Below are 25,524 nucleotides of genomic sequence, written 5' to 3' on the forward strand. Positions count from 1 at the left end.
GCAAGGGCTGGTTGATGGCCCATTTGACAGATGTGCAATCATAACATTCCCAAGTTCATACTGCTGGTGGACCTCCAGGAGCCCAGGTGCTCATGATCTAAGTCACAAATGATCAGAACAACACAGTTGAGTTTGTCCCTTCTCCCCACCCAAACCTCCCTGTTTCACTTTCATCCCATGGGGAAAAGGAGTGTTCAGGATCACCACTGGCCTGGAAGGTTCTCGAGGCCTGACTGTCACTGGTGTCATTCACTAGCTCTGTGACCTTTAGTGAGTAACTGAACCTCTCTGTGCTTCAGTTTCCTCATTTGTAAAATAGGGATCATACCGTCTGCCTCTCTAGGTTTCTGTGTTGAGGAACTAAGACCTAGCCCAGCATCTGGCACATTTTAGATGCTCAATAAATATTGGTGGATTTTTCTTCTGTTGGCAGGAGTGGGCAACCCACAGGTCGTCAATAAATGTTAACTGAGTCCCTACTATGTGCCTGGCCCCATGCTAAATGTTTTCCATGCACTATCTCCCTGAATCCCTCACGTCCTTACAAAGGAAATAAGATTCTTATCCCCATTTTCCAGATGAAGTGGCGGTGCAGGGAGGTTAAGCAACGTGGGCAAGGTCACACAGCCCAGAAGAGGAGGCACGGGGATGCTGGAACCCGCGACTGGCTGTTAGTGTCCACAGGCATAGCCTGTCTCCCTAATCGTCCAGTTGAGGAAAGAGAGGCCCAGAGAGGGCAGGTTACTTGCTCAAGGTCACACAGGACACTGTGACCTAGGCCTCCAGACCTCCAAGGATTTCTGTCGCAGACCCCCCTCCTTACGCGGTTGGCCCCTCCAATCGCAGCTCTGCGCGAGGGGGCGTGCATCCCCCCGTCCCTACCCCTCCGCGGTCTGTCGGTCTGGGTGTCTACGCGGGCGCAGCCGAGCACCCCTCCCCAGCCTCCGGCCCTGCGTAGAGAGAGGCAGGCGTTTGCAGCGCCGGCCCGCGCCCCACACCCGCAGCCGACAGACGGCAGCGCCTGCGCTCGCCCCCCCTACAGCCGGTGCGCGGGAGCCGCCGGGGCAAAGGCGCGGTGCCGGCCAGCGGCACATCTCCTGTTCTCTCGCTCGCTCTCTGCGCTGAAGGGGAGCCAGGCCGGGAAGTCCCAGCATCTTGCCCTCCAAGATGAAGAAGCTCCAGGGAGCTCAACTCCGAAAGGTAGGGCGCGAGGGCGGGCTGGGGGCGCACCTGGGAGAGGAGCGCAGAGGCCCGCCCCCAACGAGGCCCGGGGAGGAGAGGGGAGGGCGCCCAGCTTAGAGCTCTGGGGGAGGCGGGCTGAGCTGGATTGCAGGGAGGGGCGGGGTCACGGGCTGGGCCATCCCATGCCACCCCACCCCGGTCTGGGGGTCGGAACGTAATGTTTGGCCCCGGGGTTCCTTGGGCCAGGTTCTGTGAACAGGTGTCTGCAGCCCCAGGAGGTGGAAAGTAGGGGTAGCTGGGGCCAGGCACCCATCCCTCTCCAATCCCCCACCCATTTCCCCCAGGGGCTGATTGGAAGGTGTGTATGTAGAAAAGCTGAGCACCAGCCTTGAGCTGGACTAATTTCGGGGTGGGGGGGTCGTGGGCCTGCACTCCAAGCTGAAGCAGCCTCCACCATCCAGCAGGGGCCCAGGCTTTCCTGCTCATGCTCCTGCCTGCTGGACCCACCACCTGCTTCCTACCCACTCCCTTCCTTTTCCAGGCAGCTTTAGTGTCCCTGCTGAGACCCCAAGCTGCCCCTCAGCAGGGCAGAAGGAGGCAAAGGCAAGGAGTGAGGTACTTGGAGACACAAGGGATATGGGGGTAGGAGCTGGCACGAAAGAGGCAGCCAAATCTATGTGTTCCTGGGGCCTTGGGCCCAGACCTCAGCCCCTCCCACCTTGTCCTATGGGGTTGGACCTACCAGCCAAGTGGCGTGGGCCTGGGGAGGGAGAGTATTGAGGCTCGTTTTCTGGCTTTTGGCTTAAAAGTACCAGTCTCAGCCAAGGAGTCAGGATTCCAAGGTACTACTTCTGCAGTTGCCCCTTACCCTGTGGCTTTGGGCAAGTCCATTCTCTAACCTGGACCCTTGCCTGTCCATCCCTAGCGTCTGAGCACCAAAGCAGGCCCCCATCACAGGTGCTGGATGGTGTGAGACACGGGCTGAGGGGCTGGCATTATTGACCACTCCCCTCCTCCAAGGGCCTGCCCTATTTATTTAAGCTCTCTGCCCTCGGGCAGCACAGAGAACCGCTCTGATAAGTGGGTCCTTTTTATTCCTGACATGAGTGACTTCTTGGGGACATTTGAGGGTCTCTTGGGTCTTGAGTTCTGCCTGGTTCTTTTCTATTCTGCTCCTCTCTTCCCTTTCCTCTCCCTCCCCACAAAAACTCCTCCCCTCGCTGCCACAGGACCACACATTATGTAAATAGCTAGGGTTTGTGAAGCCTTGTCTCCTGTAATCGCCCAACAATTCTGGGAGCTGTGTCGTCTCATCCCCACTTTATAGACAAGGAAACCAAGGCAGAGAGGAGTGCAGCTTACTGCTTTCCTGAAGGTGGGCTGAGCAACGTAGGGCCAGCGGAGCAGGGGTGGGGCCGCCTAGCTTCAGGGTACCCTCCCTTGGTCTGAAGGAGAAGCAGGCAGGAAGGCAGGAAATGCAGGGTATCGGCAAAGGAGCAACACTGTTCACAAATGAATATTGGACTGAGAGTCAGAGGTCTGGGTCCTGGTCTAGCTCTGCCCTTAACTTGCTGTTTGACCTTGGGCTCATCCCTTCCCGAAACTCGGTTTCCTCATCTACATAATGATGAACGTGGGTTCCAGATTCCTATGATCTCCCTCATCCTGGAGATGGCAAGAGAGCCTCAGCTTGGGCAGCCCTGCCTCTCCCAGCCCCTGGCACTGCTGGCAACCTATGTCTGCTGGCCCCTAAAAGAGAGGGTGCAGGTCTGCCCAAATCAGGTGTGTTCCCGTGTGACTCTAGGTGTGGAATGGGGGGATCCAGGGTGGGAGCCTCACACCCAGGTGGAAGCGTGAGCTGGCTCATTGAGCTTCCAGCCCGGCACCATTGATTTGGTTATTGACCGAACCTGTCTCCCAATTGATTCCATCCTCTCTGTTCCAGCCTCCTGGGATTCACTCCATGGTGGGGTTGGGGGCTCCAGGTGGGCTTCACATTGGCTCAGCTTTGGAGGACTCCATCCCTACCCCTGGAGCAGAAACAGGCTTTCCTCTGATTGGGGGAGGAGGGGGACGGAGAGCTGGCAGCATCCTGCACTTGGAACTCTTGTCACCATGGAAACAGAGCTGGGACCCGCTCTGTGAACACAGAAAGGGCAGCAGCTTCTCAGGAGGGATCAGAGGAACCTCATTATCGGGCCTTCTTGCCAGCTGGCCTAAATGGGGCTGGGGGGTCACAGGGTGACAGGCTTGCCTCACCACCCAGTACCTCTGTCAACTGGCATTACCCCATCCCTCCTGGAGCTTACCTAGGAGGGAGTGGTTCCAGAGGGCTGATGCTCACCCAGGTGGTGAGAGAGCCTTGGGGGAAAGGGCATCAGGGGGAAGGGGCGGGTTTCAGATAGGTCTGAGAGCTGCTGCTACCCTAACCCCAGCTGAGATTACGGATCAAGAACCGCCAGGCACATATTTGTTTCGACCCTGGGAGCCCAGTTACTTAAAAAGCAGCTTTTCATGGTTTTCATTATTGTCACCATCACCCATATTCATGCCAGGCTGTGCCAGTCACCACCACCCCTCAGTCCAGTAGCCAGCCTCAGGCAGGATCATCCCCAGGGTCATCATTATCACTGAAAGTCAACCCAACACATTTATCCCATTTCTGTCACCTGAGCCTATTGCACCAACCCTGTCATCACAGCCAGACACCTCCAGTCCTGTGACACTCACACTCTTCATCCCAGCAATGCTCATATGACAAATCCCCAGCAAAGCCACCTCTGTCGCCACCTGATTTGTGTGTAGACAACTACTTGGTCTGGTGGCAGGAAGGGCAGTTTTAGGGGGAAACATACCCTGGTTAGTAGCTATTTCCTGAGCCCCTGTGAGTGAATCTGACCTGGGCCTCTACCACTGCAAGTGTCTCCAGTGAAGTCTCTGGTGAATCTTGCCTCACACATCAGAGCCAGAAGGCTATTAGATAGAGATTGTCTAGACCTGCATTTCCCCAAGTATATCCTAGCAGGCCAGCTTCTTGAAACCCTTTTCTTAAACAGGATTAGGAAATGCTCTCTATTCTAGTCCCCATTTGGAGAGTCACAGTGCATATTGGTCCATTAAAGGATCTGACAAGTCCTGTAGAAAAGAAATCTATTTTACTTTGTGTTAACCCAGCTTTTCCCAAGCTTCTTTGAATCAAGAATCATTTGTTCCACTGAACACCTATGAATGTCACAAGGGATGTGTTTCTGGAAACACTGACCTATCCAATCTCCCCAGTGTTCAGATGGGGAAACTGAGGCTCCAAAGACTCTTTCCTAAAGTCATACAGTGAATTGGCACAGACCTGGAATTAGAATTGTGGTCTCCTAACTTCCAGTCCAGTGGAATCACTGTCTTCCCACAATCATTCCTCAGTAGGAAGCAAGGAGTCCTTTTTCTCTGAAAATCATGGATAATTGGCCTTCTTTGCAGTTCCATCTTTTTCTGCCATAAGGTGAGACTTTCAGAGGCAAGCAGGAAAGGCATGACTGCCCCTTTCTCCTGACCCATTCCTGGAGCCACTTCTGCTCTCTGAATTTTAGGTGGTCATCCTGTATCTTTGGGCTTAATTCCAGGCCCCAAGCCCAGGCAGCCCATGGACGTGCTAACTCACATCCCTTGGGGCCAGGATTCCAAGCAGCTGATCTAGCTCCTAGCCCCCGCCTGGAGGGGGAATGCCCATTGGACTTCCCCACCCTCCTTGAATCACAAGAGGAGCCCTTAGGGACAGCTGGCCTCCATTCCCCTGCAGTGACAAGAAGATTATAACTTTGTGAGACAGATGTGTGCCTAAATAGCGACTTCCTGCTTGTGAACTAAAATTCACAGTCCTCTGTAGGCCCCCTTGAACATAAATCTAATCCCTCCCTCAGGGGAGCTCAGGGTCCCTCCAAGCCCTCTCCTTTCTATGCTCAGGCTTCCCAGCTCCTTCCTCCCGTCCTCATGTCACCGCTTTTCCTGAACAACCTCCAGTTTGGCCACCTGCCCTTTGGACACGCTCCAAACTGCCTGTGTCTTTCTTTAAATATGGTGCCCAGAATGGCGTAGCAAAACTTCAGCACTGGTGTTTGAAACATGGGCTTTAACATCAGGACACTCTCCCACTAGCCAGCCTTATAAAAACCTCAGGTACCTCAGGGTTCCTCGTTGACCCTCAATTTCCCCCATAATTAAAAGGGAGCTTAGATGAATACCTCGCTCGTGGGGTTGTTTTGATAATGAAATCAGGTAACGTGAGGAAAATGTTTAGTGCAGTGAGCACATAGTAAGTGCTCAATATATGGTGACTGTTGTTAAGATCATCAACTTTATCATTGTCATCGTCATCTTCAAAATAGGACCATCCCTTGATTTGACCTCTGTGTTAGCCAAACTAAGATCAAGGTGGCTTTCTTAGTGCCTGAGCTACCCCGCTGGTCTCATAAGTTTGCAGTCACCTAAAACCTCAAGGAGCTCCTGCGTATGGACCGTGTTAGCCCAAATGAGAGAAATTGATCATTTGAACCAATAGAAGGTCTTCAAGCCCTAGTCAAGCCCACATTCTTGTACTGGTGGTCACAGTTCCAACCTGGCCTCACCTTTCTCCTTCACACTTTTGATCTCTCTTATTGGTAGCCCATCACCCCAGACCTGCTGATGACCCCCAGTGACCAGGGTGATGTAGACTTGGACGTGGACTTTGCTGCAGACCGGGGGAACTGGACAGGCAAACTGGACTTCCTGCTGTCCTGCATCGGCTACTGCGTGGGCCTGGGGAACGTCTGGCGTTTCCCCTATAGAGCCTACACCAACGGAGGAGGTACGGCCGGGTGATGGGCCAGGGCTCCGGGTGGACTGAGGTTTGAAGTAGCCTTAGCTACTGTCTCCTGTTTGACCTTGAGCAGAATTAGTTGAAAGTGGTTTGATAGCAACCTGGAGCTGGAAAGAGGGAGCTCGCCTTCCATGTGCTTTTTCATCACCCAGGCCCCTCCTCCCTCTCTCTCGTCCCCAGCATGGATACCCACGCAGTAAGCCCCGAGCCTTGGCATTTTCTGGGCCTTGAGTGATGGGCAGAGGGCTGCCTCTGCTTGACAATGAAGAGCTGTATCTGCCAGCCAGTGATTACTGTACTCTCAATATTCTCCCCACTCCCGCCCAACCTCCTCCAGAACCTTGCTCTATCGATAATTCCTGCTCCCGAATCTTCTATCTGGTGTCCTCTCCTGGTTCCTTCATTCTGACTGCAAACACAGGCTCTCCCATCTTACACAAATCCTTCGTTGCCTCTGCTTCTCCATCAAGTGACTGTTCTGTCTTATTAACAATAGCTGGGGTTGAGCACTCACCATCTGCCAGCCCTGGCTTGGTGCTCTTCAAGCCTGTCTCATTTAACCCTGAAGATAGCCCTCTTGGGTGGGCACCTTTGTCCTGATGAGGACCTCTGGGCTTGGAGAGGCCGGGTTCCTTGCCCAAGATCACACAGTGGCAGACCCAACATCCCACCCCAGGACTATCTTCTGCAGAGCCAATGCACGCCCACCAGCGCTCCATATCTCCTCCCATCTCCACCAAACTCGTTAAAGAAACACATATTGGCAGGGTGACAGAAATCCAAATAAAACTAGATGAAGCAAAGACAGATGAATGATACGACTGGGAAGGGGGGGACTGGAGCTGGGCTCTGAAGCCCCAGGAACTTTATAATATCCACAGTTCTCTCTGCCCCCACCCACCCCCCAGTTCCTGACTCTTTTTACCTCTGTATGCTGACCTCATTTTTTCCTGGGACAGGCTTCCTCCTTGCCGGTGGGGTGGCCAGAGAAAACTCTGGAATGACTTCATCCTCAGAACTGCCGCCTCTGAATGAATCTATGTAGAATTGCAGGGAAGGTCTCCAAATGGCCTGGCTGGGGATGTGTGTCCATGAGGAGGTGGGCATGGGTTGGCTGATGTGACTGGCAGCCCCTCCAGAGCCATGTGGTGGTGGGAAGTTCTCTAAAGGAGTTGGCTGCCAATAAGAGAAGAAAGGGGGAAGGGATGTTGGGCACATGAGACCACAGGTGGCAGCCACGGGCATCGGGCATCTGAGGTGGCAAGGTGGGAAGGGGAGGGGCAGGTAGATTGGAGGGTTGATTTCTGCACTGCGGAGTTTGCACTTTTTTCAGCAGGGAATTCACTCATTTATTCATTTATTTGTTCATTCACTCGCTCAGTGTCTGCTCTGAGCCAAGCCCTAGGCTTGGGCACTGGGGCTACAGAGGTGAGTGAATCCCCGCCCACCCCTTGGCCCTCAGTGATTGATGGTAAAAAGGAAGACAGTCCCAAGACACAGGAGAAGTATCCCCTCAGGTCGCAGGTGGTGTCCCCTGGTCGGGGAGGGGTGGGGCTAGAACTGGGCTTTAGGGGAGCTGACCCACTGAGACCCTGCCCACCCTCGCTTCTCCTTGCAGGTGCCTTCCTCGTGCCCTACTTCCTCATGCTGGCCATCTGCGGCATCCCCCTTTTCTTTCTCGAGCTCTCCCTGGGCCAGTTCTCTAGCCTGGGGCCCCTGGCTGTCTGGAAAATCAGCCCCCTTTTCAAAGGTGAGGCCTCAGTGTTCCCTGGGGTGGTCTGGGCCTGGGGGAGGCCAGGTGGTCCCCCTACCCTTCAACCTCCAAAAAGGGATGGCTTCCCAGCCTGGCCCGCAGGAGGGCTTAGCCTAAGGGCAGCGCCTGTCGCCACACCAGGGGCCGGCGCGGCCATGCTGCTCATCGTGGGCCTGGTGGCCATCTACTACAACATGATCATCGCCTATGTGCTCTTCTACCTCTTCGCCTCCCTCACCAGCGACCTGCCCTGGGAGCACTGCGGCAACTGGTGGAACACAGACCTCTGCCTTGAACACAGAGGCTCCAAGGATGGCAACGGGGCCCTGCCCCTCAACCTCACCAGCACCGTCAGCCCCAGCGAGGAGTACTGGAGGTCTGGGGGGGCCCCGCCCCGGGGGATGGGGGCGGGCAGGAACCAGCCCGAGTCCCCTAGGGGCCCAGCATTCACCTCAAAGATGCTCATGTTAGGTGAACTCTGGGCTCTAATCTCTGCTCTTTGCCTGACCAGCTCTGTGACCTGGAACAATGTATTTGGCTTCTGATGGTTTATGTATAAAGTGGGTACAATAGTAGTAGTTTAGAGGGCTGCCATGAGGATTAGAGAAAAAAAGGCATATAAATGTTGCCAGCCAGTCTGGTGGATAGCAAGTGCTCAATAAATGCTACCTGATGATGATGATGATGATGGTAACAGTAGGAGTAACTTTTGGAACCTCAGTTTCCACCTCTGTAAAAGGGGTTGATAATAGTCCCTACTTCATAGGATGTCATGCAGTCAGTCACTCATTCATTCTTTCAATCAATAGTTATCGAGCACCAACTATATTAGTAGGTAAAGAACATAGCGTCAGCCAGGATCACATAGTAAGGACCGTCTCTGGTTAGTTTAATAGCAGAGATAAGACTATAGGAGAGTAAGGGATTGTTGTGAGAAATGCACAAGGTAATGCAGGTAAAACCCTTATCACATAGTCAGGCATATTGTGAGCCCCCATAAATGATGGGTGTCAGGATGGCACTATTCATCAGCTTGTCCTGAGACCCTACTTTATAGCTGAGAAAACCCAGAGGCTTGCTCAGTACTTGGTGGAAGGGGCAGTACTGGAACCAAGGAACCCTGATTCTTGATCCTGTTCTGGAACATTCCAGAGTAGTCTGGTCCCTGGGTAGGGACTATTGGCTGACCAGAGGACACGGTCCCGATACCCCCAACCCTTCACCTGCCAAGAGTGCTCTTAGGTATCTTCCCCCAAATGTACCCCATGTCTTGAAGTATTTTGGTCTCCAACCTACATTTATTATACAGTTCATCTGTTTTCCATTTAAAGTGCATCTAAAGTGTGTGCACCTGTTGAGGAGTATGTCTAGTCAGCGGGAAAGGATGGGCTTGGGTGTGCAGCTTAAAGCCAAAGAATGTGATGCGAGGGCCCAGCAGCTGCCAGGGGTGTCCATGGAAACACCATGACCCACTGCATCAGTGGGGATGCAGGCAGGAAGCAGAGAGCACTCTCACGAGGCTTCAGCAAAGGGTGTTTAGTGGAGGGACTTACAGAGGTGAGGGAGTCCACACGGAGAGGTGAAGCACCAGGAACCAGCAAGGGGGTCGGCTGTAACATCTCTGAGCCAAGGAGGCAAGCCAAGGGACTGGTGGTACTGGGACCAGGGATGTTTGGAGCCTCGGAAGAAAGGCTGCCCACCAATGGGCTTGCTGTGGAAGAAGGCGGTCACGGCCAGGTCTTCTGATGGCATGCATGCATGCATGCGTGTGTGCACAGGCATGTGTACACATCTGTGTGCAAATACCCCAATCCTTCACTTCTGCCACCCTCCAGTCTCCTGCTGTTGCATCCCACTAGCCAAACCCAAATGGAAATCAAAGAGGAAGGCAGGCTGGGTGATGGGGTCTGTAGAGGCAAACCTCCAGTGTGCAAAGCTGGTCAGAAGACAGACTGGAATCGAAAGGAAACTAGCCAGAATCACCTTGCGGGCTGGCCACGGCTTTCCTCCATGTCAATGGAGTGTGCCAGTGTGACCAGAGGACACTCAGACCTTCGTCTCCCACAGCCGCTACGTTCTCCACATCCAAGGCAGCCAGGGCATCGGCAGTCCCGGGGGGATCCGCTGGAACCTCTGCCTCTGCCTGCTGCTCGCCTGGATCATCGTGTTCCTCTGTATCCTCAAGGGTGTGAAGTCCTCAGGCAAGGTGAGACCTGAGGAGCTGGGATGGGTGAGGGCTTCCTGGAGGAGGCAGGGCGTGGACTGAACCTAAGAGGATGAGGGGAAGGGAAAGGGCATGGAGTTGGGGGCAGGGGGGACACTGCCTGAGAAAGATGTGGAGGTAAGGATGGCCAGTGGCTAGGCTGGTTCACTAGCCTAGAAACTTGCCAAGGGCAGGACCTATCTTATTCAAGTTTGTATCCTGACCCAGTGCCTGGCACTTTGAAGAGGCTCAGCCAGTGTTTCTTGAATGCTTGGAGGGTGGCTGTATGAATCAGAGATGCAAGTGGCCAGAATCCAGGTATCCAGGTGTCGCACTCGATTGGAAAATCCAGAGTGTGTGCTTCAGGCATGGCTGGGTCTAGGGGTTCAACGAATGCTATTAGGACCATGGTTCTCACAGTCTCTCAGCAGTGCTTTCCACTGCACTGGCTTCCTTCTCAGGCTTCCTTCTTTATATGGTTGTCTCAGCCACTCTGGGCTACACTTTGCATGCTTAGTGAAGGGTTCCCCCTTTCCCCCGTTTGCAGAATCCTAGAAGTAGGTCTCACTGGGTAAGTTGGGTCACAGTACCCATGCCTGAACCAGTCACTATGGCCAGGAGGGTGGAGTGCTGGGCCTGGGTCACGTGCCCACCCCCGGAGCTGGGAATGAGGCCCAGCTGGGGAAAGTTAGGGGACTGCTCTCTGAAGAAGGTCAGTGAGCTGCTGGGCAGACGTCGCCACAGGTGTCCACTTTAGGTTATGAAGGGCGGGAAGGCCATAAAGCTGTTTTGGAAGGACTTGGAAACCAGAATGGTTTACTTAATCATTTATAAATCAGAACTGGTCCCTCTGCAAAGTGCTCGGAAGTGTTATCCACTTGGAAGAGAACCATTAAAAGAAAGACTAGGAAGCCAGAGGAGAAAGCATTTAGAAAAAGAGGAGAGATAATTGTGGTGCAAGCCAAGGCAGTAAGGAGCCTGGGATTCGATGGTATCTGCAGAGGGCAGAGACAGGGCAGCAGGGAGCCCGGGAATGTCCAGTGTCTGATGATCATGCTGGCTGATGGGTTTGCTGGACATGTGGACATGTGGGACATGACCTCCAGGGGAGGGGTGATGGTGGCTGGAGTGAGTAAGTGGATTTGGGACAGCTTGGGAAGCAGTGACAGGACTTTGCTGATGTGATCAGTGTGTGGAGGGAGGAAAGAAGGGAAGGAGGGAGGAAAGAAGAAGCATCATAGATTGATGGCTGTTGCCGGCTTGGGAGTAAGATGGAGCTTTCTAGAAGAAGAGCAGGGTAGAGAAAGTCACCCTGCCTTCCATACCCACTTGTCACCTCTCAGGTGGTGTATTTCACGGCCACATTCCCCTACCTCATCCTGGTCATGCTGCTGATCCGCGGAGTCACCCTCCCGGGGGCCTGGAAGGGCATCCAGTTCTATCTCACCCCCCAGTTCCACTACCTGTTGTCTTCCAAGGTGAGGCCCTGGGGGCTGGGGTGTGGAGGGAGGGGTCAGGCCTGAGCTGGGAAGGGGAAAGAGGGGTCCCTGGAGAAAAGAGTGGGCAGGGGGTAGAAATCCCCCAGGAGGTGAGCCTCCAGTACCAGGCACTGTGCTCGGCACTCTTTTTCATTTATCGTTCTTGACAATTCTATGAAGTAGGTGTTATTCTCCCATTTCACAGATGAAAAAACTGAGGCCCAAAAGAGTTAGCAATGAGCTTATGGTCACAAAGCTAGGGAGTGACTGGCAGAGCTGGGATTCTAACCCAGGTCGTCTGTCTGACTCCAAACCCCAAGGAATGCATTAGTAATAGTAGTAGTCACAACAATAATACTGATGGCTATCATTTCTTATTTATTGACAAGTTACCATGCCCAACGCCGCTCTTAGCACTTTGCATGTATGTAGTCAATCATTTAACCCTCACCACCACCCTATTCCCATCCCTTCATTGCAGAGGGGCCTGAGGCCCAGAGAGGTGATGTGGCCTCCCCAGGCTATACAGCTAGAAAGTGGTAGAGCTGGGGCCCAAATCTAGGTCCCTCTGACTCCAGGAGGGAAGTTTAGGGGCTGCATGGGCTTGTTGTCCATATGAATATACTGAAAAATTTACACGAGGAACTACTTCCTTCAGAATGAGACCAAGCTTAGAGATTACCTTCTAGATCCTGGATGGGGAAACAGGCCCAGGAGGCCCAGCATAAGTGTTGAAACTGGATTTGCTCTGAGCCATGCCAGTTGTGAGCCAGGCCCTTCCCCATGCTGTCCCTGGACCTATTGACTGGCTCCCTCCCCACCTCCTTCCTCCTGTTTCCTTGGCCCTCGGGCACCACGGAGTGCCAGCTGCTTCTCTTTGCCCTCCATCTGCATCCTTCCTGCTGCAGGTGTGGATCGAAGCTGCCCTTCAGATCTTCTACTCCCTGGGTGTGGGCTTCGGGGGTCTCCTCACCTTTGCCTCCTACAACACGTTTCACCAGAACATCTATCGGTCAGTGCAGCCCCCTGGACCCCAGGGCCAGAGCCGGGAGCAGAGGGGCTGGCCAGGGAGGGCCTCATGGGGTGAGGCTCACCCAGCCTGCACCTGGACTTCTCCCAACAGGGACACCTTCATCGTCACTTTGGGCAACGCCATCACCAGCATCCTGGCTGGCTTCGCCATCTTCTCTGTGCTGGGCTACATGTCTCAGGAGCTGAATGTGCCTGTGGGCCAAGTTGCCAAAGCAGGTGGGCGGGCTGCCCCGCCCTGGTGGGCAAGGGCGTGTGTCGGGCACAGCTGGGGCTGGGGAAGTGAGCCTGTGTGTGGACCAGCAGGGTTGTGGATGGGTGCACTGAGTGTGTGTGTGAACGTGCATGCATGTGTGCACGAATGAACGTGTCTTAGCTGGTCTCTGGGTGGCCATGTGCGAATAAGTGTGTGTTAACCTATGTCTGGAGATAAATGAACTCCTGTATGAGACTGTCTTATGTTTTCTCACAGCTTAGAAACTCGCCTTGCTTGTCCAAATGAGTCATATCCTGTACTGAGATGTCTGTGTGCAAGTGAATCGATGGTGTGAGTGATCTTGTGAATCAGTGTCTTGTGCCAGTGGACGTGTTTAAGCGTGTGTGTTAGTGGGATTGTTTATGCAAATGGTTGTGTACATAACTGTATTCAAATGAGGTGTTATATTTGGGTCTCATGTTTATTCATGTACTCATTATTAATTCATTTATTTTATCAGCTTATGTCTATTGAGCACTGACAATGTGCTGGCATGTGTCCTAGGAGTTAAGAAGTATCAGGAATGTGCAGTTAGTGGGCATCTTTGGTTTGCCCAAGTGGGTGTAAGTGACCATGTGTGTTGGAGTATGTATGTGGGGGCATGCCATGTGCCCCAGGCTGCTGACCCCGTGTGCCCTTGGCCCAGGCCCTGGCCTGGCCTTTGTCGTCTACCCGCAGGCCATGACCATGCTGCCTCTGTCGCCCTTCTGGTCCTTCCTCTTCTTCTTCATGCTGCTGACTCTCGGTTTGGACAGTCAGGTGAGCCCTGTCCGCACCAGTGGGGCCTCATGGCGTGTGTGCTGTGTGAGTGCTGTGTGTATCTGTGCATGGGTGAGATGTGTAACTGTGTATCTGCATGTGTCTATGTAACATGTCTGTGAGTGTCATATGTGTGTTTCTGTGTGTGTCTGTGATGTATGTGATCTTTGTGTGTGTGTATCTGTGTGTGTCTATGTGTAATGTGTCTGGAGTGTGATATATGTGTGTGTCTGTATCTGTGTGTGTGTGTGTGTGTGTGTGTGTGTGTGTGTGTGTGTGTGTGGTGGAGGCAGAACTCTGACCCTTCCCTCTCCCCCACCCCCAGTTTGCCTTTCTGGAGACCATTGTGACAGCTGTGACAGATGAGTTCCCATACTACCTGCGACCCAAGAAGGCCGTGTTCTCAGGGCTCATCTGCGTGGCCATGTACCTGATGGGGCTGGTCCTCACCACTGACGTGAGTGGCTTTGCAAGGCAGGTGGCTGGGAGGTGAGGCTGGGGACACCTGTAGCAATGTCTGTGGCCAGGCTGTGCCCTCCCTGAACCACCCATTTATTCGACCTCTTTGGGGGTAACCTAGACCATCCCAGACCCTCTCTCCCAAGGGGCACTTGGCCTATGACCCAGGGTCCTGGCTTTGGAGTCTGAAAGACCTGGTTTCAAGCCTCACTCCTGCACTTGCTGGACAAGTGGCTTCACCTCCCTGGGCCTGTTTTCCCATCTATTAAATGGGGTGATGCATAGAAAGGGCTTGGCAGGTGAACAGCGGTACCCTGTCATCAGCTTGCTCTCCCCGCTGGCCTGGCTGCTTCCTGCCTGGAGAAGGGGCTGCAGCAGGGAGCCAGGCCATGGTGAGGGGACCCCAGAGCTGTAACTTGTATTCCAGGGGGGCATGTACTGGCTGGTCCTTCTAGACGATTACAGCGCCAGCTTCGGGCTAATGGTGGTGGTGATCACCACGTGCCTCGCTGTCACCCGGGTATATGGTGAGAGGGGCCGGGGGAGGTGGAGTTGAGGCTCCCCACAGTGGGAGACGGGAGCCTACGCTGGAGCCCCCAGCAATGGGATTCGTGGTCCCAGGGGCCAGGGTTTCTGGTGGGGACCATTGGGGTGGAGGAGGGGCTGCTGGCGCTTGTGGGGCCTATGGGTGGGGCCCATGGGTGGGACCCATGGGTAGGGCCATCCTCCTCTCCTCCCTGGTGCAGGAATCCAGAGGTTCTGCCGAGACATCCACATGATGCTGGGCTTCAAGCCGGGCCTCTACTTCAGGGCCTGCTGGCTATTCCTGACCCCAGCCACGCTCCTGGTAACTGGGGTGGGAGGGCAGGCTGCTATCTGGGGGCCCAGGGCTGAGAGGAGGGCCCCTCTGGGCATTAAGTCTGGTAGGGCTGCCCTGGCCCAGAGTGGACCTCTATCAGGGCTGTGGGTTGGGCTGGGCACCAGGATCAGGTCTACTCCCCAACCCCCTTTGATGCCCCCAGCTTTTGTGTCTGTGGTGGGCCTTAGGGCTGGAGCTTTGAGGCTTTTCTTTCTCAGCCTTGGGGTTGGAGCAGGTCAGGGATATACCATCTCAGAAATTAGGGTGCTTCAGAGCTGGGCTGTCTCAGGCCTGGGCATTGGATGAACTTAGAGCAGAGTAAGCTCAGGCCTTGCCAAGGTTCCAAAACAAAGATGGCCCATCTCAGGTTCTGATACCACTTAGGACTGGGCCATCTCAGACACTGGGTGTCTCTGGGCTGGGCTATCTCAGGCCTTGGGGTGGCCCTGGGCTGGGCTTTCTCAGGCCTTAAGGTAGCTCAGACTGGGGCTATCCTAAGCCCTGGGGGCCGCCCAACACCCACAGTGATGCTGGGAGCCCCCTCCCTGCAGGCCCTGCTGGTGTATAGCATCATCAAGTACCAGCCCTCAGAGTACGGCAGCTACCGCTTTCCAGCCTGGGCAGAGCTCCTGGGCATCCTGATGGGCCTGCTGTCCTGCCTCCTCATCCCAGCCGGCATGCTGGTGGCTGTGCTTCGAGAGGAGGGCTCACTCTGGGAGGTGAGTCAGCCATACCCCTGCCTTCTCCCACCTTCCCAACCTGTGGCCTGGCCATGGGCCCACCCACTAAAACAGAAAACATTTGCACCAACACCTTACCCAGGGCCTTGCAGCCTTCTTTCAACCAGGCTTCTTTCAAGAGCAATGTTTCTAACCAGCAGCCTGAGCTACGAATCAGCTCAGGCCTGTTTGAGCTGAGGTAGGGTTGGTGGGCCTGCCTTGTGGCCCCTCACATCACACAGAGCCTCGAGGGGCTCAATCCAAAGACCACCAATGTCAGCCAATGCTTGCTTGTCTTGGGGAGAGGACAGGGTCCCACAGTGAGTCAGTCAAGGGTCAGGACTTGAATCTGGTCACCAGCCCAGAGCTTCCCTATGGTCAGAAGGCAACATTGAGGGACCCCAGAGAGTGGGCTGTCTCCCTCCACCTGTGTCCAGGAGCCCTGCTGTGGCCCACAGGTGACCTGGGAATGGAATGATGGTGTGAGCCCTCCTCATGGCCAGGGCTTTGTGGAGAGACCCACAGGGATTGCAAGCCTCAGAAGAAGGGAATAGTGACCCTTGCTGGGCTCATGAGATCCCGCCCATCTCTGAGCCTCAGGGTGCCCTCTTTATACTGAGGCCTTTGCCTCTGAGGCCATGGGTGTGGAGTCCTCTGGTGGCAAGAGGCTGTCATAGTGAGCAGAGCTGAATGAGCCTGCAGGTCCCAGAGAGAGCTTGGGGACCCCACCTCCTACCCCCACATCCCATCAGAGGTGTGTGAATCCAGCTAGTACTGCCTCGTAAGAGCTAATTATTAAATATTTGGGAACTTCATTAACCACTTGTCAAACCATTGGTAGCTTGAGAAGGACACTAGTGGGATATTTGCACCACTGAAATTGGCTACAAATCAGGCCTCCTGCACCCTCCTCCCCAGCCTGCCGACCAGCACACTCTGCCCCTCCTCCCCATACAGCTCCACTGGCCCTCAGCTGTCCCTCACCCCACCTTCCTGTCTCCACCTGGAGAGAGGCTCAGAGCCCTTCCCTGGCAGAAGTGGGTTGTGGCCACACCACCCAGACCACAGGGGGTCCTGGTGTCCAACCACTGCTCTGCCTCCACCTGCTGTGTGACTGGAGGCAAACCCCTTGCCTTCTCTGAACCTCGGGAGCCCCACCTGTGCCACTACAGGAAACTTGCCTCCTTGCTTGAGAACCAGGGTGTCTGAAAAAGGAAGGGAGAAAAGGGGTTGCTCAGGATGAAGGGCTCGAGTCCTCCCAGAAGCTTATGGTTTCCAAGGCCTCCTGACTGCCCTGCTTCCCCAGCTGCTCACAGCCCATTGGAGAGGCATGTTGTGGGGTGGGGGGAGCACTGCAGTCATTGTCCAGCTCCAGAGTGACACCTTCAGAGACCAGGGCTTCCAGCACAAAATTGACAAGACCTGACTAAATTGACAAGGTCATCGGTTATAGAAAGCTAAGGGGAGAACATTCCAGGCAGAAAAACAATTAGTGCAAAGGCCCTGAGGCAGGAGGGGCTGGTATGTGTGGGGACAGCAAGGAGGTCAGCATGACTGGATCAGAGAGGGTGGAGGGAGAGTGGCAGGAGCTGAGGTCAGGAAGGTAGACAGGGGCCAGGACATGGAGGCCGTGGTGGGCACTTAGGATTTCATTCCAAGTGAGATGTCAAGCCATTGGCAGGTTTCTGAGCAGCAGGGTAACATGCTCTTTACAGATTTTAATGTGTCACCATGCTTGGAGTGTAGAGCCAGGCTAGGCCCCAGGCTAAGGGCATTGCATGCATTCTCTCCTGTCAATCTGCACCCATGGGCTCCACTTAATGTTGGTTGTCTTTCCTCCTTGGAGGGCCTGGGGCCCTTCTTCCTGGCAGGGCAGAGGGCTTAGAGAATGTGCTTTGAGGAAGAAGGAACCCTAGAATATCCAGGCTTAGTCACCATCTTAGTCAGCTTCCTCTTTCCATGGAAATGGGCTCGGAGAGGGAAAGGTCAGACATCAGTCAAAATGAGGCCGAACATCAGATATTTGGAAGGTGAGCAGTAATTCCTGCCTCAGTTCTCCCAGTTCGCGGCTTTCCCCCAAATCTGCCAGCTCCTTAGGACTCAGCATTTAGGAGAAGGGATCCAGAGTGGGCTCTTGCATTGGCTGCCATGCAGCCATAACCACTGCCACCATTTACTGGGCCTTACCTCATTCCCAGCACCCTGCACAGCAACCCTAACTGGGTATCATGAGTCCTGAGTTAAAGATGAGGAAACAGAGCTTAAGTTCTGTGCCAAAGTCCACCCAGCCTGTGAGTGGCAGAGCAGGAGTCTCATCCAGGCATGCGCCCCATCCCCGGGATTGTTGCAAGGACTAACCCAGGTGATGTGGGAAGGTCTTTGCCGGTGCTGGGCCCCAGGAAACACTGCTGCAATACTGGCTGTTTTCACCGCTGTTTGTTTGTTGGTTTTTTATTTTATTTATTTTTGTTTAAAATATCACCGCTATTTTTGCTCTGCTGCAGAGGCTCCAGCAGGCCAGCCGGCCAGCCATGGACTGGGGCCCGTCGCTGGAGGAAAACCGGACGGGCATGTACGTGGCCACTCTGGCTGGTAGCCAGTCGCCCAAGCCACTGATGGTGCACATGCGCAAGTACGGGGGCATCACCAGCTTTGAGAACACCGCCATCGAGGTGGACCGAGAGATTGCCGAGGAGGAGGAGTCTATGATGTGAAGCGGGAAGCAGGTGGACAGGAGGTCCTGCCCCAGTGCAAAGGCGGCCGTGCCCTCTGGGATTCTGGGAGGCCTGAGGCTGTGGGAGGTGGCCATGGTGATGCTAGTCCTCAATGCAAGTCCTTCTTTGTGGTCTCTGCCTCTCCTGAAACCTCTGTCTACCCCCTAAACACACACACACATACACACACACACAGAGAGCTGAGAATGACCCAGCTCAGCCCTCACTTCACAGATGGTAAACTGAGGTCAGGGAGGAGGACTTGCCTGAGGTCTCAGAGGGGACTGAACCCCAGGCCTCCTGACCAGCCAACTCCCTTTCTCACGTGGCAGCTGGCACCACACTCTCATCTGTGTTCCCCTCCCTTTTCTCAGGGAGCCTGCCCCCCACCCTTCAACACAGCCAGGATCTTGACCGGGGCAGGGACACTCAGGGTGTCTCCAGGCCCACCAGGCCCTGGGCACCGAGGGTTAGCAAGTCCAGTGGGAGAGAGAGCCCTCTGGGTTCAGGTGCACAGGCTGGGTTTCCTGAAGGAGGTGGGACCTGAGGGCTCTGGAGGAAGGGCAAGTTTGGAAGGAGAGGAAGAGGAGGGCAAGGTGGTGAAGGCCGCTGTGGGGGTGCTGACCCAGCCAAAGTGTGGATATCAGAATGTAGCCTCTTGTTCCTCTCCTGGGAACAGGAGGCTGACTGCCTGGGGCAGAGACCAGGGGCCTAGGAGCAAGAAGAGTGGTGGGAGAAGCAGTTACCAGGTTACAACAGGGTTCAAGTGGGAATGAGAAATACTGGGGAGGGGAGCCAGGGACATGGGGTGGGCAGGGGATTTGCATGATCTGTCTGTGCTTTGGAAAGAATGCTGTTCTGGGTCAGTGTGCGGGGTGGGTTAGAGGGGACAGGGTGGAGATGAGAGGCCTGTGGAGGACAGGCAGGAGGGGCTGGTGGCTCGAGTGAGGGTGATAATGTGAGGGTAGGGAAAGAAGGGGGACCCTGCACTTCCCTCCTTGTAGGGAGCCCTGGGCATGACTGGGACAGAGGGGGGAGATGCCTGACATGCACAAGCTTTGGAAATGGGAACGAGGGGCCATAGTCAAGACAGGGCCCCTCTCTTCCCTTCCCCCTTGTCCTGGTGGTCCTCACTGTGTCTTCCAGCTCCAGGCACTGCTGGGATGTTGGCCTTGGCTGTGGGTGACCAGGGCAACTAGGAAAGTCAGAGTTGGTCCACACATGTGGCTGACCGGTCTTGATGCTGCTCATCTGTTCCAGGAAGCCGGTCCCTGGGCCCGGGCATGAGGGTGGATACAGAGAGCAGAAGGCAGCTGACACCCCAGGCCTGGGGCCAAAAGCCTTGGTATCTTGAATCCCGAGGCCTCGGAGGGGCTGCCCTGGGTCCCTCCTTGCTGAGAGATGAGGGTGGGGTATGAAAATGCCTGAGCAGGCCTCCTGCACACGGTGACCTCCCCACCAGTGGGGCATGGCACCCACACACAGCTGTGCCAGCCTCTGTGCCCGTCTCTCTCCTGGTGTCTCCCCAACCCATCTGTGTTCTGTTGTTAATTGTTAATAAAACCCAATGAGGTCATCCTCCTTACCCTGCCTCCTTACTGCTGAGAGCCAGGAGGGGGGTGGCACAGGGCCATCCAGCTCCCATTGGACAGATAAGGAAACTGAGACTCAGCTGCCTCCTCTCCTGGCTTCTGACACTTCATTTCTCTATAGGGGGGAGGGGCCTGAGGGAAGATGAAGAAAATGAGGAGGCCCTGAAGACCACTTAGACATAGGGACAAGCCAGGCCCACTGAGGGGAGGAGACTCTCTCAGGGATATTCAGCCGAGGCAGGCAGAGCTAGGAACAAACCAGGACCTCCCAGCACCCTCCTCTCCCTCTCCAGCTGCTCTCCTGCCCTCTCTGCAGGTGAAGCTGGAGCTGGAAGACCAGGGTTGGGAGGAGCCCAGAGTTTCCCAGGCTGGAAGAATTTCCTGGTTCTCCCACCCCCTCCTGGCAGGACCTTGCCACATAAAAGAGCCCCAGAGTCTTTCAAATGCGAGGCCCAGGTGTTTGCAAAGGCTTTGATTGGGGGTGGAAAGGAAGGGCCCACATGCTGCATATTTCGGATATTAATAAATTTCCCCTAACAAAGGGCCAGCCCCCCCTCACCCCTCTTTGGGGCTTTAGGTGGGGGAAGAGAGATGGGTTTGCTAATTTGCAGAGGATGTAAGAATGGACTTCCCAATTCAGGGTGCCTCTTCCCACACCCAGGGGGTAGGCTCCAGCCTTGCTAACAGAGCCCCTGGCGCCAGCCCTGAGAGTGACCCTGTCCCCGTTCCTCTGTCCCTGGCTCTCCCTGCCAGCTCTAGGACAGACTCCAGGCCCAGGCCATCATGGCCTTGTATGTACTTCTCACACAGGCACATCTCAGGAATAATAAATGGAGGATCCTAAAGTCTAGGCTTCTCCCGGGATTCTGAGTCTGGGACTGGAGGATCCTAGGAGTCTGGACCACTCACTCCCAGCTTCACCTCTCCCTGCCTCACCTCCCTGCTTGCTTTCTCCTGCCTCCCCTTCGCCTGCTCACCATCCTGTGGCTGGGCCTGCGGTTCCTGGACTGCCCTCCCTGGCCCAGTCTTCCAGGCTGTCCTGCTTTTCCCATTTCCGCTGCTCCCAGACAGCCTGTCCTACCGCACCACCCTTCCCTCCCTCTGCCGCCAGCACCATCTCCCAGCTGCTCCCATCCCAGTCTTTTTATGGACCCCTGGCTCAGAACAGACCCCAGCCAGGTCCCAGCTGCAGTGGAATCTGACTAGGGACTAGGGACCCCTAGCTAGAGGACTCCGTGACAGCATGGTAGGCACCTGAAAGGAAGCACAGCCCTGTCTGGAGTAGAAGCTCAGCCAAGAATCCTACACTGTCCAAGGAGGTGAAAAAACCCAGTGCCTGCAAGACCAGGTGGAGAGCCTGGGGGAAAAGGTTGTAGATGCGAGCAAGCAGGAGAAAAAATGGCAACTGACTGTTAGTATTGGGGAGACAAGAGGGAGTGGTGGGGACTGTAGTGAACTAGTGAAGGACTCATGCCTCTCTTAAGAGGGAGGTTACCCTCAGAACTGTGGGCCTGGGTTGCAAGATATCTTTTTAAGAGAAGTTGGGAGTCTGAACTTTTATAAGGAATTTCCCATTTTTAAACACGAGCAACTGATCCAAAGATGTAAACAGGCATGGCTCCGTTAGGGCCTCCTGTCAGCCTCTCTGTGCAGTCTTGGGGGATTAGCAGCCAGAGGGGCAGGGCTTGCCCCAGGTCTCCCCACCCAACTCAGTGCTCTGCTCTCCTTCTCAGCTAATCTCTGTGTCCATACGTAGTCCCTTGACCTTGAGAGGTTGGTGGGGGGCCTTGGGAAGCAGCATCTGCGCCTGACTGGGGTGTGGTGGAGGGTGCCCTGGGGCCCTTCGTTCATGTTCTGGGACTCATCAGAGAAGGCGTTCTCTTGGGCAGTGCTGGAAAGCGCTGTAGTCACTGCCAACCTATGATCTGAGAGCAAACATGGGGGAGGGGGAGTAGCAGAGAGGGGAGGGGCATTTTATCATTAGGGTCAACCATTCCCAAGATCAAGTGAGGGTCAACAGACAAAATCAGGGGTCACAAGGGTTAGTGTTTGACCCTCCTGTGTTCCCTCCACTGCCCCGGTCAAGTTCATCCTTACACGGTATCCTGAGCAGGCCCAGCTCCTGATCCAGTGTCTTCCCCACCTACCCATGGGAATCCTGCCCATTCTTTTAGGTCCCAACTCCATGCACCCTCCATCCCCACCAGGTGTGGACTCCTAGAGTCTTGGGAGGGGCGCCGGCTCAGCCCTATGGTGAGCCCTGACAGCCCAGCCAGCCTGCACGGGGCACTTGAACTTCCAGCCTTCTGAGACAGCCCATTTTATTTGCAGCCCATTAAGACTCATATCACGCTCCCTGGACCCCACAGGGCTTTGAGGACCGTGAGCACAGGCTGCTCAGCCACGCAAACCCAGGTTCATTCCCAGCTCAGCCCTTCCCTGCCTGTGTGTCCTTGGGGACCCACAGTGCCAGTTCACAGCTTGGCACAATGCTGCATCATGCCGAAAGCAGTTTGTTGGTGGCTCTGGGGACAGCCAATAAAGAGTTAAGACAGTCCCGGCCTCTCTGAATTCCACGTGACCCTGGGCTGCTGAGCCTTCAGGTCTGCGGTGGACTCTTCTCCAGACTCATTTTTTGCTGGTGGTTCATGGAAAGTTTGGCTCCTTGAGCTTCAGGCCACACCCTCTGGGGCTGAGGCCTCGCTGACGCTGGTCGCTGGTCATGCCCTGGAAGGGCATCCAGGGCTGCCCTCCCTCCCTGGGATCCTTGGCCAGCACCCCCTTGCTCACCTCCGCCTGAGCCTCTCCCTCTCCACATGAGGCCTCCTTCCAGCACCCCCATCCAGGATTTCGTTTTATCTGGGAGAAAGAAAGCCTTTCCCACTAAAGTCCATGGCATCCCTTCGAGGATTGTAGCAGGTAGACGCCAAGGCCACCTTGGACATCACTGGTCAGAGCCCCATCAAGGTTTCTTGACCAGGACAAATCTGCTACTTCACTTCTCTGAACCCAGTGTCTTCAGGTGCAAAATGGGGAAAATAACCTTCTCCTAGCAGGGGATTAGATGAGATAATATAGAGGATCAGTGTATGTTTTCAAAAAATGATCAGAGTGCTTAGAGCAAAACACGGTATGTAGAAACCCTCCAGGTGGGCGAGTCCTCCTGAGCCTGCTGTCCCTGGTATAGATAAAGAAACAGGCCCAGCTCCTGCCTCCAGCCAACCTAGGGAGGAGGAGGGTGGGGGATGTGTTTGGAGCCAGAGACGGCCAAGATGGAGGCCCAGCGCTGGCTGGCACCTTTGGGTTCCATGGCAAGGTACCTTGGAAGCCGAGCCTCAGTGTGCCCATCTATAAAATAAATGGGTTGGACAGAAAGTGTGCCCCACAAAGATGCCTGGGGGGAGAGCTGTGGGCAGAAGGGAGCTACCTGCCCAATTCAGCCTCCAGCTAGAGACCATGCTGTGGAGAGCTGCAGGGAGAGCAGAGCCCCTTCTCTGAAGCAGGATTCAGGGATTGGCTCCTGTTGCCGGATGGAGTTAGTGACTAGGGGCCCTGTGGTTTCTCCAGTGAGCCTGGATGCCCTGCCAAACCAGGAGGAGGTGGGGAGTGCAGGGTGGTAATGGGACAGCAATAAAACCCTCTGGGCCCCAAGCCTTATTTTGACCTTGACTCTGCTGACCCAAGGTCAGGGTCTCATCTGTGGGGCTTTGGGGTGGCTTGGGAGTCAGAGGCAGGGGAGGGGCCAATGGTCAATATTGACCTAGCTGAGTCAGGAGAGAGGGATGGGGAAGCTGGAAGGCTGGGGTGGGGCTTGCAGATAACTGGATCTTTCAGCTCCAGTGTGATTGTGGGAACTGGGGAAAGGGGTGCTCCATGCAGAATTCCCAAAGTGAGTGCTTACTAAAACTACAGCTGCCTGGAGCCCTGCCCAGCCTGATGTAGCCTACTCTCTGAGGGAAGGGCCTAAAACATCTGTATTTTTAGTAAACTCCCTGGGTGACTCTGTGGCAGCCAGTCCAGTTCCCATTTTTGGGGACCACGTGTTCAACCCCAGTGTAGTAATAATGACGAAACTGAGATCCAGAGAGAGAAAGTAACTCACCCAAGGTCACACAGTAGAGGGAGGGAGGTTGATGATAATTCTCCCCTTTTTCTTAAGGGGAAGGAATCGTCTACCTCTAGATAGCTTTGTCCACCCCCAGCTGTGGCCCAGGGCCCAGGAAAGGATGGGGGGGGGCAGGCAGCCCAGAGGTAGGTGACCTCTGAGACCTTGGCAGGCCCAGGTGGAGAGGGAGGGTGGGGCTCTTCCGGGAGGAAGGACAAGGAGAGGGGGCCATTCCCACAGGACTGGACCTGCCGGCCTTGCCCTGTGCAAATACTCCCGGCACCTGCTGGGAGATGTTTCCTAAAAGATTTACTATGGCCCCAGCCTGGGGAAGGCGGTCTCCATTGCTGGGGACCCACCACTCTCTGGAAAGCATGACCTCAGCACAGTAGATGGGGGGCATTTCTGGTCCTCCTGAGCCCCCTCCCCAGCCCCTTTTCCCTGACCCCTCAGCCTTTGCCTTCACTTTAAGCCTCCCCACATGTCAACCTGTCCAGCACCTGCACGAAGCCTCCCCAAACCCCCAGCTACCGCCATGCACCTCCTACTCCCTCTCTGGCTCCCACACACTTTGCACCTCCAGGTCCAGCCCCCATCCCCACCTGCCCTGAGTTCTGGTTCTCTGCATGGCTCTTGCTCACTGGGGGGGTGTCGGGGATCCCTGGGACAGGCACCCAGCCAGCTGCAGCCCGGAACTCAGAGTGGCTAAGATTCAGTCTCACTTTGCTCCCTCACACCCTGGGCCATCTTGGGCTGGTCCTTCATTGTCTGCACCACAGGCTCCTTGTTCACGGAATGAAGAGAAAAGCCGTGCCCAGTAGAGGGGTGAGATCACACATAAAGGAGGCAGGGAGCGCCGATGTTATTGCAGAGGTGGGTTCAGTGCTCAAGCCCCCACAGCACCCAGTTCTCCTTCGTTCCAGCAACAGGTATCTGCCAGGGGTCTACTCCGTGCAAGAGTGATGACACCTACGGCATGTGGCCCAAGCATGGACAAGATGCCGTCACGACTTCAAGGAGTGCACAGGTTTGCAGATGCTTGCTAAGTGACTTCAACCCGGAGGGCTACGTGAGGTGGGTGGTAGAGGAGTTGTGGAAGCCCATAGAAGGACCGAACCCGGTGTCTGTTTGGAGAGAGGAGAAGACTTCCCAAGAAGATACCAGAGCTGTGTCCTGAGGGTATGGAAGTGTTGAGCTGAGCACGAGAATGAGGGGTAGCCCATCCTCTACAGTGGTTTTTGGTGTAAATGGGCAGTGAGGAAGTGGAGACTGTGGTGTAGACAACTGAGACACGAGGCAATAGCTGGAAGGGACAGAGGGCTTCCTAAGAATCAGTCACTATTTGCTCCCGGTCCAGAGACAGGAAACGCAGACCAAGGCATGGGAGACCTTGGAGGTCTGCCCTGGAGCCCTGGCTCTGTGTTGCAAGAAGCCTCTTTGCCTCCCATTGTCTTCATCTTCAGAATAGGGCTGTTGTAAGTGGGACAAGAGGTGTGGTGAAAGGTCTGTGAGCTATAGAAGGTCATGATCCATTAGCTAACAGTGGTGTTTTAAGTGGAGTTGG

General features: G+C 55.0%; 2 protein-coding genes across 2 annotated transcripts in view; one reads left to right on the forward strand and one right to left on the reverse strand.

The window, feature by feature from the left end:
• The window catches only part of CD74 (CD74 molecule), a 196,615-nt gene that overhangs the window by 3,846 nt on the left and 167,245 nt on the right, over positions 1-25,524 (reverse strand). The gene's annotated exons all lie outside the window — the stretch shown is intronic.
• Positions 889-19,847, forward strand: SLC6A7 (solute carrier family 6 member 7). The gene is made up of 14 exons (XM_081136048.1): positions 889-1,200; positions 5,839-6,022; positions 7,653-7,784; positions 7,929-8,163; positions 9,855-9,993; positions 11,334-11,468; positions 12,377-12,480; positions 12,592-12,716; positions 13,400-13,512; positions 13,838-13,969; positions 14,399-14,498; positions 14,718-14,818; positions 15,382-15,549; positions 18,054-19,847. The coding sequence occupies exons 1-14, from the start codon at positions 1,168-1,170 to the stop codon at positions 18,261-18,263; spliced, it is 1,911 nt and encodes a 636-aa protein (XP_080992174.1). The 5' UTR covers positions 889-1,167; the 3' UTR covers positions 18,264-19,847.

This window comes from Miniopterus schreibersii (genome assembly GCF_964146895.1).
Source record: "Miniopterus schreibersii genome assembly, chromosome: 4".
Classification (NCBI taxonomy): Eukaryota; Metazoa; Chordata; class Mammalia; order Chiroptera; family Miniopteridae; genus Miniopterus; species Miniopterus schreibersii.

Excerpts from the sequence above, each read along its gene's own strand:
- SLC6A7 (XM_081136048.1), top strand. The coding sequence starts at position 1,168 with ATGAAGAAGCTCCAGGGAGCTCAACTCCGAAAG. Across the intron at positions 6,023-7,652 it reads AGCCTACACCAACGGAGGAG|GTGCCTTCCTCGTGCCCTAC; the intron begins GTACGGCCGGGT and ends TTCTCCTTGCAG. Across the intron at positions 14,499-14,717 it reads CGCTGTCACCCGGGTATATG|GAATCCAGAGGTTCTGCCGA; the intron begins GTGAGAGGGGCC and ends TCCCTGGTGCAG.